Here is an 18,003-nt window from a genome sequence, read left to right on the forward strand (position 1 = left end):
AGAGCTGTCCTTGCCCCTTTGCTGTCAGTTACCCCTGCCTCGTGCCCCAGGCAACCACTGATCTGTTTTCTGTCACTATAGCTTAGTTTTGCCTATTCGAAAATTTCGTGTTAATGGAATCTTAGAGTTTGTACTTTGTGTGTGTCTGGCTTCTGTTGCTCAGCATAATGTTTTGAGCTGCAGTCATTCTGTTGAGGGTATCTGTAGTTCTTTTTGTTTGCCTAGTAATGTTCTATCATATGGATATACCACAATTTGCTCATGCATTTACCTACTGGTGGATGTTTTCGTTGTTCCCGGCTTGGGGCTGTTATGAATAAAGCTTCTATGAACATTCATTTGCAAGCTTTTGTGTAGACACGTTTTAAATTTTCTTGGATAAATACCTAGGAGTGGAATTGTGGGGTCATATGGTAAGGGTTTTTAAAGCTTTATCAGCGTTTTTAAAGTTCTCAAGGTCCTTCATGTGCAGCCCATGGCATGGTTAAGAACCACTGGATCAGTGTGTGTAGTAAATGACAGGTGGGGCAATGTTGGCTACCCTGATGTCACTCACTGTTTGCTGTCACATGATCCCTGAGTCTTCCTTAGTGGTTCCACCAGCTGCAGAGCTGTCTTCTGTGCCTTGATATGACAGAGGGCTGCTGCACGAGGTTATGAGATGTTTTAAAAACAAAGCTAATTTATTCAGCAATGTTTATTAAGCACATACCTAGTCCAAATGAAGGGAACACAAATGACCAACACAGCTCCTGCCTCCAGGGAGCTTGGACAACCAACACGAAGTAAACAGGTACAGTATTCTCTGCCAGGTGTTGTGATAGTGTTATAAGAGCATAGCTAGAAACTGCCCCTTAATCAGAACATTCTGTTGAGTAACACTACCTTCCTTGTTACTCAGCTAAGGCCTTTGGCAAAGGTCAGGATCTGCTCCGTTTTAGGACTTAGGCGTTGTTAGTAGCCTGCCTGTGTTCCTTTGGACTTTTTTTTTTTTTAACCATGAGTACAAAAAGAGATGTTCTGATTTATGATCATTCTGGTTAATTTGACATAAGTGTTAAGGTGTATATGCAGAATTAAAACTCTAACATTAAAGAAATAAGAAGCTGCTGTGTGCATATGTTGTGGCAAGTTATCTAGACAGGATTTGTTCAGAACTGGGGGAACTACTGGACATAGAAGGTACAATCGAGTAAAGTTTACTCTAGGTCCTTTTTTTTTTCTTCCACTTATATTTAGTATAATTGGCATGCAGCACTATGTAAGTGTACAGCGTAATGACGTGACTTACATACATCACGAAATGATTTATCACAGTAAGTTTAGTGAACATCAGTCATCTCATGTAGACACAAAATTAAAGAAATAGAAAAAAAAATTTTCCTTGTGATGAGAACTCAAGATTTACTGTCTTAGCTTTCATATATAACATAAGCAGTGTTAATTATATTGATCCTGTCTATCTTATCACTGGAAGTTATAACTTTTGGCTGCCTTCCTCCAATTCCTCTCCCCTCCCAACACCCTCACCCCCACCTCTGGTAACCACAGATCTGATCTCTTTTTCTATGAGTCTGTTTGTTTGTTTTTGAAGCATAATTGACTTGCTACACTATGTTAGTTCCTGGTGCACAACACAGTGATTCGATATTTCTGTACGTTTCAAAATGATCACCACGTTAAGTCTAGTTACCATCTGTCACCATACAAAGATGTTACGTAATTATTAACTATATTCCCCACACCATACATTTCATACCTGTGACTTATTTATTTTGTAAATATACAAAAATTGTATTAGCGTGGCTCGAGAAATGCACTTAGTAAACTCAGAGAGTGACAATGGAAATAACCGGAGAAGTAGAGAGGAAGTGGGAGGACCAGAACCCATCAGCACCATGGATGGCTCTATAGGACTTTCAAGGCTCCGGCCAGGACTGGACTTCCTTCAGTCTGTTCGCAGCCTTGCTGTTTCACTAGCAGGTTCTAGGCCAGATCCACACACTGTTCAGAGGTACACCCAGTCCGGCTTCCCAGCCCAAGAGATTTTGTCCTCCTCTTCCTCCCAGGACCCTTCTCTTTGGGGTTCTGTAGAGAGTAAATGGCCTTTACAAGGGATGTGCTCCTGTAGGGTGTTGGAACGCTCCTCAGCACCCTAGGTCTTGCTTTCCCCTCCATTAGTATCCATCCTTAAAATGTATGTATCCTTTGACTCAGCAATTCAACTTCTGGGAATCTCTCCTACACATGTAATCACATGCACACAAGCATATAGGAACAAGTATGTTCGCTGATCATTATTAGTAATAGTGAAAAATAAGTCTAAATGTCTAAGGGAGAACGCTTAATTTAATTATGGTGTATGTGTAGTATGAAATGCAGCTCTTAGAAACAATGAGGGGATCTTGTATGTGAACACAAAAATGTATCTGTGGTATGTTGTGGGGAAAACGTTTTGGACCAATATGTAAGAAATGGTCCCATTAAAAAGTTTTTTTTCAAAAATCAGTTTCCTTTGGAGGGGGCGGGTTACTCTGCTTGGTAAAATGTCTGTAGGATGCATTTGTCAAACTGTTGGTAGTGGTTACCCCTGGGGGCTGAGATCGTAATTGAGAATAAGATTCTAACCAAGAAACTTTCGCTTTTTAATTTTGGAAATGTCTGGATTGTTAGTGTATTGTAAAACAAGCATACTTTTATAAATTTTTTTAAGTATCCTTCTTTTGGGTTCTGTGTCCCTCTGTGTTGGGGGCCGGGTCGGGTTGGGAGCTTCCTTGCATAGACCTTTACAACAGCAAAACCTGGCTCCGATGCAAAGATTGACTTAGGTTCTAAGAAGAGCTCTCTAGTAGCAACACCATATACCTGGCGGAATTCTTATTTACCAGAGAGAGAAAAGGAACTGGTACGTAGGACATTAGTAGATGAGGGGTTATAATACCCACTTATTAAAATCTGCAAGGAGGTCTGCTACTTGGACTAGTTATTTTAAGCATCTGCATTTTCTTTGAAAGAACTTGATGTGATGGACCTCAGTTATTATTCAGCTCATATGGAGTGTGTTGAGATCATAAGAAATCAAATATTAATGTAGTGGAAGATGCTTGCCATGTGATGTCAGTCACGTTCCACTCGTGCTTCCCAAAGAGATTGTAGGGACTTGTCCTGGGGAGAGTGTATCACCAGTTGTTTTGTCCCTGAAAGAAAAAAACACAAAAGATAGAGAAGGGGAAGTGAGGAAGATGGTTATACAAAGGATGGTTATACCTTTGTTTTGTATAACAAAGGTTATACAAAATCTTAAAGTATCTCATGGCTTTGTAAACTTTATGACCACAATAATAATTCTATTTTAATGGATAAGCTCAAAAGCTATATTTCTACCCAAAGGATACTTGAGCTAATAACATGATTCACATGTGACACAACCATCCTAAATTCTTAGGGCAATTTGGTTAATGTCTGATTTATTGAAATATATCTACTTTACTTATTGTTTTAGTATTTCCCTGTTATTCTCTTTTCTGTTTTCTCTGAAAATCAGGTCGAAGAACTACACCCTGGGTTTTCTAAGTCCAATTACATGTTCTTGGCCAAGGTAACGAAGACCACAGTTTTAAGATCACTTTGACTTCATTACACAAAAATGTGATTAAGCTTCATATTGCTTATTTTTTCATTTCTAGTGTTATATTGATCTTGAACAAACAGATACTGCTGTGAAGTTCTGTAATATGGCAGTGTTGCTTCCTTGTGTTACCAAAGAGGTAAGTCCATACGGTGACAAGGAGCACTGTTATTTTATTAGTACGATTCCAGCCTCAAATATGAACAACCGGCTTAGATACATCTGGAGGTTTTTGCTATCCTAAAACATTTTGACTTGGATTTAACATGTACTATGACGTTTTAAAAATTGCTATAGGGGGCTTCCCTGGTGGTGCAGTAGTTGAGAGTCCGCCTGCCGATGCAGGGGACACGGGTTCGTGCCCCGGTCCGGGAAGATCCCACATGCCACAGAGTGGCTGGGCCCGTGAACCATGGCCGCTGAGCCTGCGCTCCGCCACGGGAGAGGCCACAACAATGAGAGGCCTGTGTACCGCAAAAAAAACAAAAAAAATTGCTATAGGTAACCCTTCCCCAGGAGACCCCTTGTATCTTTAAGGAGCACACAAATCGTGGGCTAGCAGGTAAAACATCGTGATGCATGTTAGGTGTCACACAGCAGGGAGTGGGAAGGGCCCCATGAGGAAGGATGGAGGACAGCACGATACTGGGGAGCTGGTGCTTAAACTGGGGTAGGCAGCAAACAAGCTAGACAGGCTGCCGCCTTACGGCAGGAGGAGGCTCTGTGCAGTTGCCGCTGTCAGTCCCCAGCGCACAGCAGGTTGTGGCTGTCGAAGGCCACGAAGAGGACTAAAAATACGTACTAACATTTTCTTGGTCTTTGAACACCATTAATGTAAAAGAAGGTGTCGCATTGCTTCTTGCCTTTTTCCCGCTAATTCAGAATTCTGGACGTGCTGTAAGTTTTAGGAGTTTCACAGCATTAACAGTTCAGTCTGTGTTCCTGTATACTGGAGTTGCGAGAACAAAAGGAAATGAATAAATGTTTTCCTGCTCCCTTCTCATAGCACATAAACATTATCAGCCTGGGAATCGCAAATGAATAGAAATACCTCAGAAATAAGTACTCCTCCTCTGCTGTTGGAGCAATACAGGCTTCAGTGTTTGTTGTGATCAGGAATATAAACATGCAAGACATGCCCACTGCCCTCTAGGAGCCTGTAGCCTAGAAGGGAACATAAGGTATATATCCAAATAAAGGGAGCTCAGGGTAGAAAGCATGAAGTGCTCAGAGAGGCACAAATAATTGGTTATGGACATATTGAAAAGGGGGAAATTATTTTCACCTGGAAGAGATCAGCTAGCATCAGAGGTGGACCTGGAAAGACGTATATAACGTGAAGGTGTGGGCGAAGCACGTCACGGGCCGTGAACAAAAACACAGAGGTGGAAAAGCAAAGGTTTGTTTGCCTGGAGTGGAAGGAGTATTCAGGGCAGTCATGGGAAATAAGTCTGGAAAGGGGAAGTGAAACAAGACCTGCGCAGGACCTTCCAGGTTCCGGGAGGCCTGTGTCTCTATACAGGGCTCAGCAGCAGCCACCTGCGCAAGGACTTGGCCTGCTTCTATGTTTGGGATTTCCTACGGGGTTCGTTATCCTTCTAACTCTAATCCCTAGTTGGCTCCATTGGCGAATAGGAAATACAAAACAGCACTCTTTAACTAAAAGACAGTTTGTGTAACTTTTTCAGCAGGAAACAGATTTTGTCCCTCTCGTTGCCTGCTCCGTGTTAGTGGTTGGGACCCTACTGTCTTTTACATCTCTCCTGAACGATGCCAGTTTGGGTTACATGCAGTCCTTTTAAACTGAGTGTCTACGCATTCTTACTAGAATAGGAGATTAAAATACAGTATGATAGTGAGGTACCTGGTTTGATATGCAGATGTTCATGCATGACATTCAGCGCTCTCACAGGCGGTCTAGTATTGACCAGCTTCAGGGTTTGATCCTTGGTCCCTAAGTCTTCTCTCCCCTTTCCTTCTCCCTACCTGCCAGACCTATCCTCCATGGCTTCAAATACTACATACCTGCCAGGGGTCCTCAAATTTGCGTCTCTAGACCTCTCCTCTGAGTCTGGACCTGATTATCCAACAGCCTGCTTGACATCTCTGCTTGGATGACTCATAGACGTCTCACACTCAACTGGTCATCAGACCTTTGCCTCTGCTCTTCCTTCATCTGCCCCTCTTAGTAAATAGCACCTCCACCCACCTAATTAGAAAAGCTGGGAATGACCCTTGACACATCCTTATCCCTCAGCCCCCAGACCCAGATGTCTACCCAGTCACCAAGTTCTCGTAGTTCTTCTTTCTTTTTTTTTTTTAATTTATTTATTTAAATTTACTTATTTTTGGCTGTGTTGGGTCTTCGTTGCTGCATGCGGGTTTTGTCTAGTTGCAGCGAGTGGGGGGCTACTCTTCATTGTGGTGCACGGGCTTCTCATCGCGGTGGCTTCTCTTTTTGCGGAGCACCGGCTCTAGCCGCACGGGCTTCAGTAGTTGTGGCACACGGGCTCAGTAGTTGTGGCTCGAGGGCTCTAGAGCACAGGCTCAGTAGTTGTGGCGCACGGGCTTAGTTGCTCCGTGGCATGAGGGATCTTCGCGGACCAGGGCTCGAACCTGTGTCCCCTACATTGGCAGGAAGATTCTTAACCACTGCACCACCAGGGAAGCTCTCTCGTAGTTCTTCTAATACATGCCTTGAGACATCCAACTGCTCGCTCGCTCTCTCTCTCTCTCTCTCTCTCCACCCACCACTCCAAGCAGGGTACCACCCTCTTTCACCTGAGCTGCGATCATGAGAGCCTCCCAACTGGTCTCACAGCTCCTTGCCCCCTGCCCAGTCATTCTTGGCTCCCAATATCAGCCAAAGCCACAGATTAAACATAACCTTCGCATGTCACTTCCCTGCTTGAAAACCTTTTGCTTTTAGGATGAAGTTCAAAATTTTTAGCATGCCCATCAGGGCTCTGATCTAGCTCCTCCCAATCTCTTAAGCTTCATATGTTCCCCTCTCTCCCCTCCTCTACACTGTGTTCTTTCCCGCCTTGCGCCCTTGGGGCACAGTGTTCCCCCTTTTGGAAACATTCCCCTACAAACCCTCCATTCCCTTCACCAGCTTTATTCCTACTCAACCTTCAAGCCTCACCATCAATGTCATTTCTTCAGGAAAGATTTCCTTGACACTCCCAGGCAAGAAAGTACCTCATACTTTTCCTTCATGCCATTTAGCACAGTTGTGATTATATAGTTATTTGTGTGGTTGGTTCATGAAAGTAGCAACCAGGTGTGTTTCATTCATCACTCTCTTCCTAGTGCCAAATGTACTGCCTGGCGTATAACAAGGACTCAGTGAGTACTGGTAGGAAGACTCAATAAAAGTGCTAATAGTAATAAATAGAACCGGTAATAAATGTAACTAAGAAAGCTGAGCAGTGTGGAACTATTTATGTAATAAGCACAACAGCCTTAGCAAATATTTCCCGCACTACTTAATTTTTCCAGTGATTTGTATTCCTAGCATTTTTTTTTTCAAGTGGTTAATGTACTGTCAGGAATATCTCAATTTCTTTTTCAGTTAGAAAATCGAATGAGGCAAGTTATCTATAGTACCCACTCTCTCTGTAAAGGTTTTCCAGGTTGAAGTATATCCCATTAGTGATTTTGCTGACGCACTTGTTTATTTCCAAAATACCTATACCTACCATTGGCACTCATTACAGCGAAGGCAGCCCAGCCATCGGTTTTCTCTCCCTCCTGTGAACTTGCATAACATCTGTGCTTCTTTCTGTGGCACTCGTACCCTCTTCCTGGCATCGCAGTCATTTGTGAACGTGACTTCTGTCCCTATCAAGGAGCTGGGAGCTCATCATACTGCACTTAATATCGGGAATGTCAGCCCTTGGGCCTCTAGAGCCCAGATTCATGCACATAAGCCACTTTACAGCTTCAGAATCTGAAATTACAGTATTTTATTATTCATGTGGACTTTTCTTGACCCTAGATAGGTAATGTCAGCTCCTGAGAAACATTTCTTCTTTTAAAATTAAAGGGAGTCCTGTGTCTAAGGCAGTGTGAGAGTGATCACTGAGTGAAATAACAACAACGCTGACAGCCTGAAAATTGTTTGCCTGGAGGAAGAGTCCAAGTTATTGACTCAGAGCACACTGAGAAAGCACAAATATAAAAAGCGTTGTGTGATATGTTGTGCTACAATGAGGGATGTGCTAATCTGGTAAAGAAAAATACTTTTTAAATTGTTATAATATTTTGAAGTGACATTAATCACTCTTCTAAGGCAAACAAACTCTTATTGGACAGTAAATACAATGTATCAGAAACAACCACAGGGAGAAGATGCCTCTGGGAGGGCAGAAAGTAAAGAACTTCGTTATATTTAGCAAGTGGTGTAGTTGTCTTTGAAATTACCTGTAGTTTAAGTCCTGGGCTGCATTTCCAACCTGTTCTATAGATTCACTCTCCTTAGTAACCACTCTTAATAATAAAATTCTAATTTTTTTTTTTTTTTTTTTTTGGCTGCACCACACAGCTTGTGGGTTCTTAGTTCCCCAACCAGGGATCGAACCCAGGGCCCTGGCAGTGAGAATGCCAAGTCTTGACCACTAGACCACCAAGGAATTTCCTAAAATCCTAATTCTACTTTAAATGTTCTATCTTAATTAAGACCTCATATTTGATCATCTTAATTAAGACATCGTGTTTTCAGGTAAGTTTAGAAAGTATAGTTAGTCCACAGCTCTTCACCTGTCTTCCTGTTCTAGGGATGCTACAACTCAGAGGGGTGGCTGGATCACTTACCAAAATCCAGCAGTGTTGTCCAGGGTCTCATTTGTTAGAAATTCATATCTGCCTGTTTCTTTCTGGTTTAAATGTATATCTTATGCATTAACTCATCTGTGCTCTCCATGCCTGGAGAATTCATTCTTCCTATACATTAAAAAACAATTAATAAAGCCATTTCAGAGTGGACAGAGTGGACTTTCCCACTGTCTGAACAGACATTTTGTGAATTATAGGCAGGCAATGTTACTCTGTTTACACCCTCCTGTTTCTACTCTTTTGTCTCCTACCTTCTATTCATCTGCATTCGAAATACATTATTTCTTAAGCTTTCTCAGTATGTAATGGCCTTAGCTGTATTCTTTAAGTTGATCTTAAAAATACCTTAAAGAGATTGCTTAGCCTTCCTTGTAATTAATTTTCTTAAAATAACTGATGATGTAGAATCAGTTTGGGATCAGTTATTTTTAATCAGTATGCAGTCTAGTAAAGTTGATGTTTGATAAATCATTACCCAAATGCTTAGAGCATAATGATTTAATATAAATGAGTCTCTCTCTTATTTATCTCTGTAGCATAGAGCATTGATGTATTTAATCAAAACATAATATTTTCTGACTCTTTCAGATCAAATAAATCTATGTTTTTGAATGTGTGTTTGAGTGAGTGAAAAAAATTACCTTTATTCATTTATCTTGCAAATATGGTGATGCTCTGCCAGAGGCTTGGGATACAGTGAGAAAAAAAACAGATCCTATCCTTGCCACCATGAATTCTGTAGTCTAGTGGAGAAGGCAGGCACTGAACAAGTAATAGCAATAAAGTGTGATGAGTGTAATGGAAATAAAATCACAGAGATTTATGAGAAAGTAAAACTGGGACTGCAACCTGGACCGGGGGCTAAGAAAGGCCTTCCTGAGGTTTTGATAGGTAACCTGAGATTCTAAGGAAGTTAGAATTTAAACCCAATGGTTTAAATCTTTAAGACTTTCTTGGGTATGGGGGGCTTGTTAAAAGTATGGATTCCTGTCCTTTTTCTAGAGAGAAAGAAGCTCTGCGCTGCAGTGCGTGATGACAGCAACCTCACTATCAATGTGACTCACTCAGGTCTCTGTCCGTTGAGTTTTGCTCTGCTGGCTTAGTGCTCAGGCTGTCCCTGAGTAAGAAAACAGGGGAAGGCAGGTGGTAGCTGGGTTCCTGGCATTGCAGCCACAGGAAATGATGACCTTTGAGGACATGGCTGTGGACTTTACTCAGAAAGAATGGGCCTGCTGGACCCATCTCAGGGGAAGCCGTGCAGAGACATGATGCTAGAAAACACCAGTCATTGGCTCTCCCTTGGGTGTGAGCTCTGAAATCAGATGTGACTTCCCAGTTGGTTCAAGGGGAAGAGCTGAGGTGGGGGAGGGAGAAGATTTCCCCAAGGCCAGCGTCTAGGCTGGAAAGTCTTAAAAACTAGGACATAACTCCCCTGCAGAATATCTGCAGGAAGGAGCCATCTAATGTCACGGTAAGTTCATGAGGGTGAGGTCTGTTTCTCTACATTAGAGCTGATCCGCGAGTGGGGTAACTGAGGAATGCAGAACAATCCCATGACTTCAGTTTGAGGTGAAAGTGTGCTGTCTCAGCAGGAAGGTTTGGGTAGTTTGAATCTGGGGAAGAAAGGAGTAACCTAAGCTCACAACCATAGTCTGGGTTCTTACAAGAGGACATTTGCATAAATATGGTCAAACATCAAGTGCTTGAAACATAATGAAGGCCTCAAAATTACTCAGATAACTATACAGTGGACATGCTGCAAAGGAGAAAACTTCTGTACCCGCAGGAGAGTCACACACCCTGTGAAAGTAACCAGGGGGGCAAAGACTTTAACTAGAGGTTATCAATGAATGAATGAGCATAAAATTCATATGTAGCAGAATGAATAGATGAATGGATGTGGACAAACCTTTAACAGCCTCTCATCTCCTCAGTAGCAGAGATTTCACACTGGAGAGGAGTTCTCTGAATATAGTGAGGATGGGGAAATATTCACTCACAGCTCCACATTGACTGAACAAGTGTTAACTCACACTGGAGAGAAGCCCCGTAAATGTAACGAATGTGGGAAACACTTTAGCCAGAGAGCTACCTTTTGTTCATACCAGAGACAAACCCTTTGCAATCATTATGGAAATGCCTCCAGTAATAATTCATCCTTCAAATGACACAAGTGAATCACACTGCAGAGAAGCCATAAGAATATCATCTATGTGGTAAAGCCTTTAGTTGATGCTCTAACCTTAGCCATGAAACAGCATACACTGGAAAGGAACCCTATAGACGTAATGAATTTGGAGGAACCTTCAGTCCCAGCTCTAACCTTTATAGACACCACAGAGTTCACTCAGGGGAGAAATGCTGCAGCCTTCAGCCATCTCTCAGGCCTTGGTCTGCACAGAAAACTCAAACAGGAAGGGACACAGCAAGTCTTTACCAGGAGGAGGAAGCCATTTGGGAAATACCAGACAATTCATGCTGGAGAAGCAATTCAATGAAATAAACATGGGAAACCCATTACTCATAGAGCAGCACTCCAGGGCACGTGAGGACTTTTACTGTATCAGACACTCTCAGTGTCATGAATGAAATGATCTCACCTTAGTCAGCCTTAAAGTTCTCAACACTGGGGAGTTCCTTAAGCCTCAAGTCAATGTAGAAATGCCTTCTTCTGGATTTTATATAAGAAAATTCATACTCAGGGAAAAAAATACTCTATCAAGAAGAACCCTTTAGTACACAGTTCAACATATAATTAGACTTCTGCCAAATGACATATTACTGAAAATAATACCATGTAAAGATGTAGAACTGTGATGCATTCTTAGAAAAGTTGAATGCAGATTTTGGTGAGATGTAATAAACAATGTGATAACCCCTCTTCAGTAGATTAATAAGAGTTGTTTATGAAAAATCTAATACATGGGTATTTGTCTTTAAAAAAATCATGAGGGCTTCCCTGGTGGCGCAGTGGTTGAGAGTCCGCCTGCCGATGCAGGGGACACGGGTTCGTGCCCCGGTCCGGGAGGATCCCACATGCTGCGGAGCGGCTGGGCCCGTGAGCCATGGCCGCTGAGCCTGCGCGTCCGGAGCCTGTGCTCCGTAACGGGAGAGGCCACAACAGTAAGAGGCCCGCGTATCGCAAAAAAAAAAAAAAATCATGAAACATTATGGTGAGTAATTGAGGCATTTTCCTTTACTGCATCGCTGTTGATCAGCTGATCAGTTTCAGTTTTGTACGCAGCTCTAAACGTATTTACAAGGACTTTGTTTAATCAGAAAATACCTTTTAATGTAACGGAAAAAGCGTAGAATACAAAACATGTGTTCTAATTATTCTATTTGTGTTTAAATATGTACCCACATGGCAAGGGTGAATGGAAACATGGACAAACAAGCACAGTTTATAAGTGATTCAGATATCCCAGGTGGTACTGATGCGGGTGGTATACACACCATATTTTATTAAATAGAAATAGAAAGATAAACAGAAAGGTTTGGAGTTGAGAAATATGTGAAAAAGCACTGTATCCAGTGTACAATATTGCTGAAATGTTGAGTTCTTGAGAGAGAGAAGAGATGAGAGCCTTGTATACCTTTTTCTTAAAAGCAAGAGAAAACCATTAGAGGGTCTTAAACAGCAAGTAAACCAATGAGATTTTTAGAAGGACACAATAGCTACCATGTGGAGATTGACTTGGATGGGAGGAGAGCAAAATTGGAAGTTGGAATACAATTTAGATAACTTCTGCAATGACACAAACATGAGGTGATGACCTGGGCCAAGATGATGGCAGCGAGGAGTGAAGAGATGAGGGCTGATTCAACAGATTTGTAGGTAGTATTGTCTACAGGACTTGGATATCGAAGATGGAGGACTCAAGAATGACATCTCGGTTTCTGGCATGGGAACCTGACCAGGGCAGGTGGCAGTACCCTTTATGGACACAGGGAATATTGGTGAACCAGATTTGGTAGACAAGGAGAGTTCAGTTTTGGACATTTGGAGTTTGTGTTTGTGAGATTTTCAGATCCATTAAGTGATTGAATATTTGGCATATAAATGTCTGAAACCACAAGTATGGCTGAGATCATCCAGAGAGGTTATATAGTGTATGAAAAGCAGAGGGCAAAGGATCAACCCTGAGAAACTCCAGTGTAATGGGAGGGAAAGAAACCTACAAATGAGATTGAAAGAAGTGGCCAAAGATGACAGGACTCCAGAGTCCAAGGGACGGCGGAAGTGGTCAACTCTGTCAGACACTCTAGGGGAGTCAAGACTATAATGAGCAGATGAAGTTAATGATGCCTATGTCATTGGTGATCTTAACCCAGACTGTTTCAGTGGAACAGTATAGGAGGCAACAGAGCGCAGAGCACTAGAGGTGAGAAAATCCAGTCAGTACGTGCAGACACTGCTCCAATAATTTGATGGGAAAGAGAGGAGAGATGTAAGGTAGAAGTTAAAGCAGTGCTTGAATTGAGAAATAGTTTTGTTTTGGATGGAAAATCTAGGAGCATATTTAAATAGTAATGAGAAAGAGCCAGCAAAGAAGGAAGGGTTCAAGAAAGACTAGAGAGGGGGGAGATAACTGGTAAAACTAGGTCACCAGGAAGCCGGAGACGGTGGGATCCAAAGCACATTAAGGTCCTGTCCTTTTGTCACAGGCTAGATAGAGGAATCGATGGGTTTGTAGTGAACCAGGGTAAGTGCCCCAGGGGAGAAAGGGTTTTAGTCTTTGAGTGAGAGTAGGAGGGTGTGGAATCTAAGGTGGGTAGAAAATAAGTCAAGGCAGGAAAAAGCTGATAGAGAACAAGAAGGATAAAATCGCTCCATGAACCTATTGAAGGTTGAAAATTTGATGTATTGAATGTAATTGGATAAATGACCCCAAAGGATAGGCAGTGTTCAGAGAACAGGATGCCTATTTCAGAGGTGGAGCAGTTTTAGGTCTGACACAGCCCAGGGTGCACTCGCAGGGGTGGTGGGGACGATGAGGAGACACCCTTCTAAGAGGCTGGGATACACGGGCCGTGGGAACAGTGAAGTCTCCAACAGTGGTGGCGGAACTCGGTGTGGAGACCAAGGCACCAAAGTCGTAAAAAATAAAAGTAAAAGGAAGTGACCGGGAGTTTGTTAACAGCTCTAAGAAATGGTCGAGAGCAATTATCCTGTACCACTGGCTCTAACCACTCCCTCATCCTCTTCCCGAGCCCCTCAGAAATATTCTTTTAGCAAATACGTTGCTGGTTATGCAAAAATGACTTCAAAACAAGCCTTCTAACAGGGGTTCCAGGGAGCTCTGTCTGGGAAAAAGGGGAGGAGTGTGAGGTTGAGTCAGGGAAGAGAGACTAGAGAAGAGCGGTTTTGGGGTGAGCACTGATCTGAAGGGGGTACATTTGGGGCAGTGACAGAGGAAAGTATGACTGGAGGTGCTGCTTTTAGTTGGTGGGGGGTTTCTTAAGCTAAAAGGCACTGCCAGTGTCCTCTATCCATTAAAAATAAATTAATTAAAGACTTAGGTGGAAACCCTGGGAAGGAGGTAAAGTGGGAGGTGTGTGTGTGTGTGTGTGTGTGTGTGTGTGTGTGTGTTGGCAGTTGGATTGGGTGGGAGTTGAAGGAATTCTTTGTGGTGCCTGAGGGCAAATATTGCTAAGCCATGATCTTAATTTTAAATCTTTTATTGTAGTTTGAGCATATTCATTTCTTTAGGCATCTAGTTGAAATAAGTCTCTCATCTACATAAGAAATTGGTTCCTAGATTTGGGAAATTGTTACTGAGCTCCGGTGTCTAGCCACTTGCTTAACAGGCATTTATTTAGGGTCTTCCAGGTACCAGGCACTGAGCTGGCCCTAGGATTACAAAGATAAACATGAATTATGGCTTTTTATAAGTTCTTTTAAATAATGCATCACTATCATAGGTTCATTAACCATATTTTCTTACAACCTTCAAAAATATTGATTTGATAGAAGGTATACTCCTAGTTGATCAGACATTACAGTAGAATCAGTGTGTTAATGTTTATGATTAAAACTATTAAAGAACTTCCAGTTTTTAAAAAAATCTAGCTAACAGCTACTTCCAAAATCTACCTTGTCCAGTTTTCCTCATCTGTTTATTTTAAATGTGTTAACATTCCTTAAATCCTTTCTGATAGATGCTCAGTATCTGTTAAACACAAAAGCGCATAGGAGTACCTTACCATCTGAATTTGTTTCTACTCTTCCTAACTTCCACACTTGTTTTAAGGAAATAACACATGTGGAGTCCTATAAAACATATTACATGATTTTTAATCTTAAATATAAACTACCTGATAAAGTAGGTAGTTTGGATCTTGTAGTGGAATCTTGTCTGGATCTTACAGAGGAATCTCAGATTTCTTCAAATTCTGCTGCTAGGACCAGGACCTTTTCCACATGTTACAGTTGAAGAAGAAAACAATGTTATCATTAACACGCTGGTGGATCCAGTGTGTCAGCTTCTATAGAAGGGGCTCACCTTCCTATATCTACCACTCCAGACCAGCTGGAGGAAGAGCCTGGAAATCACTTACATTTTCAGAGATCTGATTCATGCCTGGTCCTAAGAAATGCACAGTTTCTTTGTAATGGTCTTTAAAAGAGTATTCCCTCATTCAACAAAAGTCTACTTCAAAGTACCTAGAGTATGAGGTTGAATGTGTGAAATCTTTTTGTGTATTTGTATTTTCTTTATAGGATAAAGATGCACAGAAAGAGGTGAAAAAAATAAACACTTCCTTGAAGAGGTAAATAAAAGAACTTGCTCTTCAACAAATCAGATATGGTCTACTAAAATTTAAACTAATGAAAGTTGTGTTTTTTTATTATCCTTTTTTCTTTTCTGATGTAAGGGTAATGTGCTCAGATATCAAGGCAAAACCACGTTTCTGCAGAAGGCATTCCACTAGTAGCACTACACAACTAATCATGTTATTTGGAGGAATCTGTTTCCTATAATGTTACTACAAAATGATCTTTAAACATGTACGCTTTATATTTTTCCTATTAAACTATAGTCTTCAGAATAAACTATTTAAGTCAATTCAATAAAATGAACTCAAGTGAGTGTTTTATTGCTGCTTCAATGGTGACTTTACAAAACAAAATAATTTCATTAATGTGAATAAAAAATGGAAAAAAAGGCAAAGGACATGAACGAGTTGTTGATAGGAGAGGAAAAACAAAAGGGGAAATATAACTAGTAATTTTTAAAATGTGAAGAAAATTACAATAAGATACTGTTTTACCATCAAATTAGCAAGGATTTCTTTTTTTCTTTAAAGAAACGTTCAATGCTGGCAATGATGCCATGAGATGGACCATTCTCATACACTGCTGCTGGGAGGGCATTTTGACACAAACATTTGGTACAGTGTGTCTAGAACATTAAAAATATAAAAACTCTTTAATCTTGTAATTTCATTTTATGGAAATAATCTTTTTTTTTTAACATCTTTATTGGGGTATAATTGCTTTACAATGGTGTGTTAGTTTCTGCTTTATAACAAAGTGAATCAGTTATACATATACATATGTTCCCATGTCTCTTCCCTCTTGCGTCTCCCTCCCTCCCACCCTCCCTATCCCACCCCTCTAGGTGGTCACAAAGCACCGAGCTGATCTCCCTGCGTGATGTGGCTGCTTCCCACTAGCTATCTACCTTACGTTTGGTAGTGTATATATGTCCATGCCTCTCTCTCACTTTGTCACAGCTTACCCTTCCCCCTCCCCATATCCTCAAGTCCATTCTCCAGTAGGTCTGTGTCTTTATTTCTGACTTACCCCTAGGTTCTTCATGACATTTTGTTCTTAAATTCCATATATATGTGTTAGCATACAGTATTTGTCTCTCTCTTTCTTACTTCACTCTGTATGACAGACTCTAAGTCTATCCACCTCATTACAAATAGCTCAATTTCGTTTCTTTTTATGGCTGAGTAATATTCCATTGTATATATGTGCCACATCTTCTTTATCCATTCATCCAATGATGGACACTTAGGTTGTTTCCATCTCCAGGCTATTGTAAATAGAGCTGCAATGAACATTTTGGTACATGACTCTAAAAGGATTTTTAAATTGAACTTACCTAGCAGTGATTTCTAGATTCCCCACTACCCTTTAACCAGCCTTATCCTGGAAATCAGGTCAAAGCTTAAATTTATTGTTTGCTATCCCAAATGCACGGACACACACACTTACGCACTCAATTTCAAGCCTTGACTTAGTGATACCAGTTAATCAATCTGAGCTAGTTTCTCCCTCTTGTCTTTTATAACGGCCCATCGAGATACCTAAATCAATCCAACTGATTCTTGCCCAAACTCTGACAATTGGTCTAACACTGAAACTACTAGCTGGAAGGGACAAGAGTTTTACAGGTACCCTCATGGATACACAGTATCCACAAGGCCATGGCTACCTCTAGCTATCTCTAAACAGCTAGGTGAATGTGCAAGTCGAGACAGGTGATTTTAGCAGCAGAAAATAATGTAGAATCAACCACATTGTAGGCTTTGTAGGAGCAGCTCATTCCAGCAGAGGGTGGTACAAAGACTTCCGCTAAGAATTATGAGAAACAGCGGGAACGCTCTTTGGTGATGGTGGGACTTGGGATCATAATTGAAACATAACAAGACCTAACCAATCTTGTTTTAACAGAATTCCCATTTGGTCCCTGTAGTCAATACGTTTTCAGTGGACAAGTTGATGTACCTTGATTGAGTGATCAGTTTCTGAATAAGGACTTAACCCAATAGGAGTGTAACATTTCTAAAAGTTACTTGAATCTTTAAAATCTTGTTAATGTCTGAAACATTGGACAGATTTTTCAGTAGGAGGTTAATGGAGGAAATCTCCCTCCTCACCATGGTAATACCATACCCCCTTCAAATTAACATCAAAGCCGTGTTCTGTGCTCCGTTCCAGGGTCACGCCTGGTCATAGCTAGTCTTCATCAAGTCATGAAATCAAAGCATCTGTGTGTGATGAAGCCAGCTAAAGACGGTTTCCACATTAAATCCACCTCCCCGCCTTTTAAAAGCTGAGTAGTGTTTTCGGATGGCAGCATTATATGTAAATTATTTCACTTACTCCAGTGAATTTCACACAGAGTGAACCACTGTGAACTCCTTCTGTAGTTGCTTCACTCACCACTCATTCTGCTGACCTGGGAAAAGACAGAATAGCTGCCGAGTGTTTCTGAAACGATTTCTCCTGGTGGGTCACCAAGGCCAAGCCAGTGGTACAGCCTGCACCACAGACAAAGTACACAAACTCCTAAACTTTCAAGAGAGTTCACGCACAGCTTTGGGAAGGGGGAGTTCCGATCCAGAACTTCTTGAATGTGTTTGATTTCAGAAGATAATAAGGTGCATGTTAAAATTTCTCATAAAACATTCAAGAAGTCACGCAGTGTTCCACTAAAATTTTAACAATTGTCATGTCCATGTAATTTGCAATGTTATCTTTCTAAGTACTGAATATCCTTCATTGTAACATGAAAATCTCT

The 18,003-nt window shown here is 41.3% G+C and overlaps 1 protein-coding gene across 4 annotated transcripts in view; it reads left to right on the plus strand.

Annotated features, from left to right (window-relative positions):
- Positions 1-15,533, plus strand: part of RMDN2 (regulator of microtubule dynamics 2) — a 66,189-nt gene extending 50,656 nt beyond the window's left edge. For 2 of the 4 annotated variants that reach the window (XM_024753444.1, XM_024753447.1), the window contains exons 9-12: positions 3,545-3,598; positions 3,687-3,767; positions 15,189-15,238; positions 15,344-15,533. In XM_024753444.1, coding sequence (XP_024609212.1) covers positions 3,545-3,598; positions 3,687-3,767; positions 15,189-15,238; positions 15,344-15,449 — 291 coding nt within the window. In that variant the 3' untranslated portion in view covers positions 15,450-15,533. Of the gene's footprint in view, positions 1-3,544; positions 3,599-3,686; positions 3,768-15,188; positions 15,268-15,343 lie in introns of those variants that run through there. The other 2 variants (XM_024753445.1, XM_024753443.1) reach the window with 2 other exon arrangements.
- The last annotated feature ends 2,470 nt before the right edge of the window (positions 15,534-18,003 follow it).

Source organism: Neophocaena asiaeorientalis, unplaced genomic scaffold, assembly GCF_003031525.2.
Source record: "Neophocaena asiaeorientalis asiaeorientalis breed wild unplaced genomic scaffold, Neophocaena_asiaeorientalis_V1.1 scaffold171, whole genome shotgun sequence".
Classification (NCBI taxonomy): domain Eukaryota; kingdom Metazoa; phylum Chordata; class Mammalia; order Artiodactyla; family Phocoenidae; genus Neophocaena; species Neophocaena asiaeorientalis.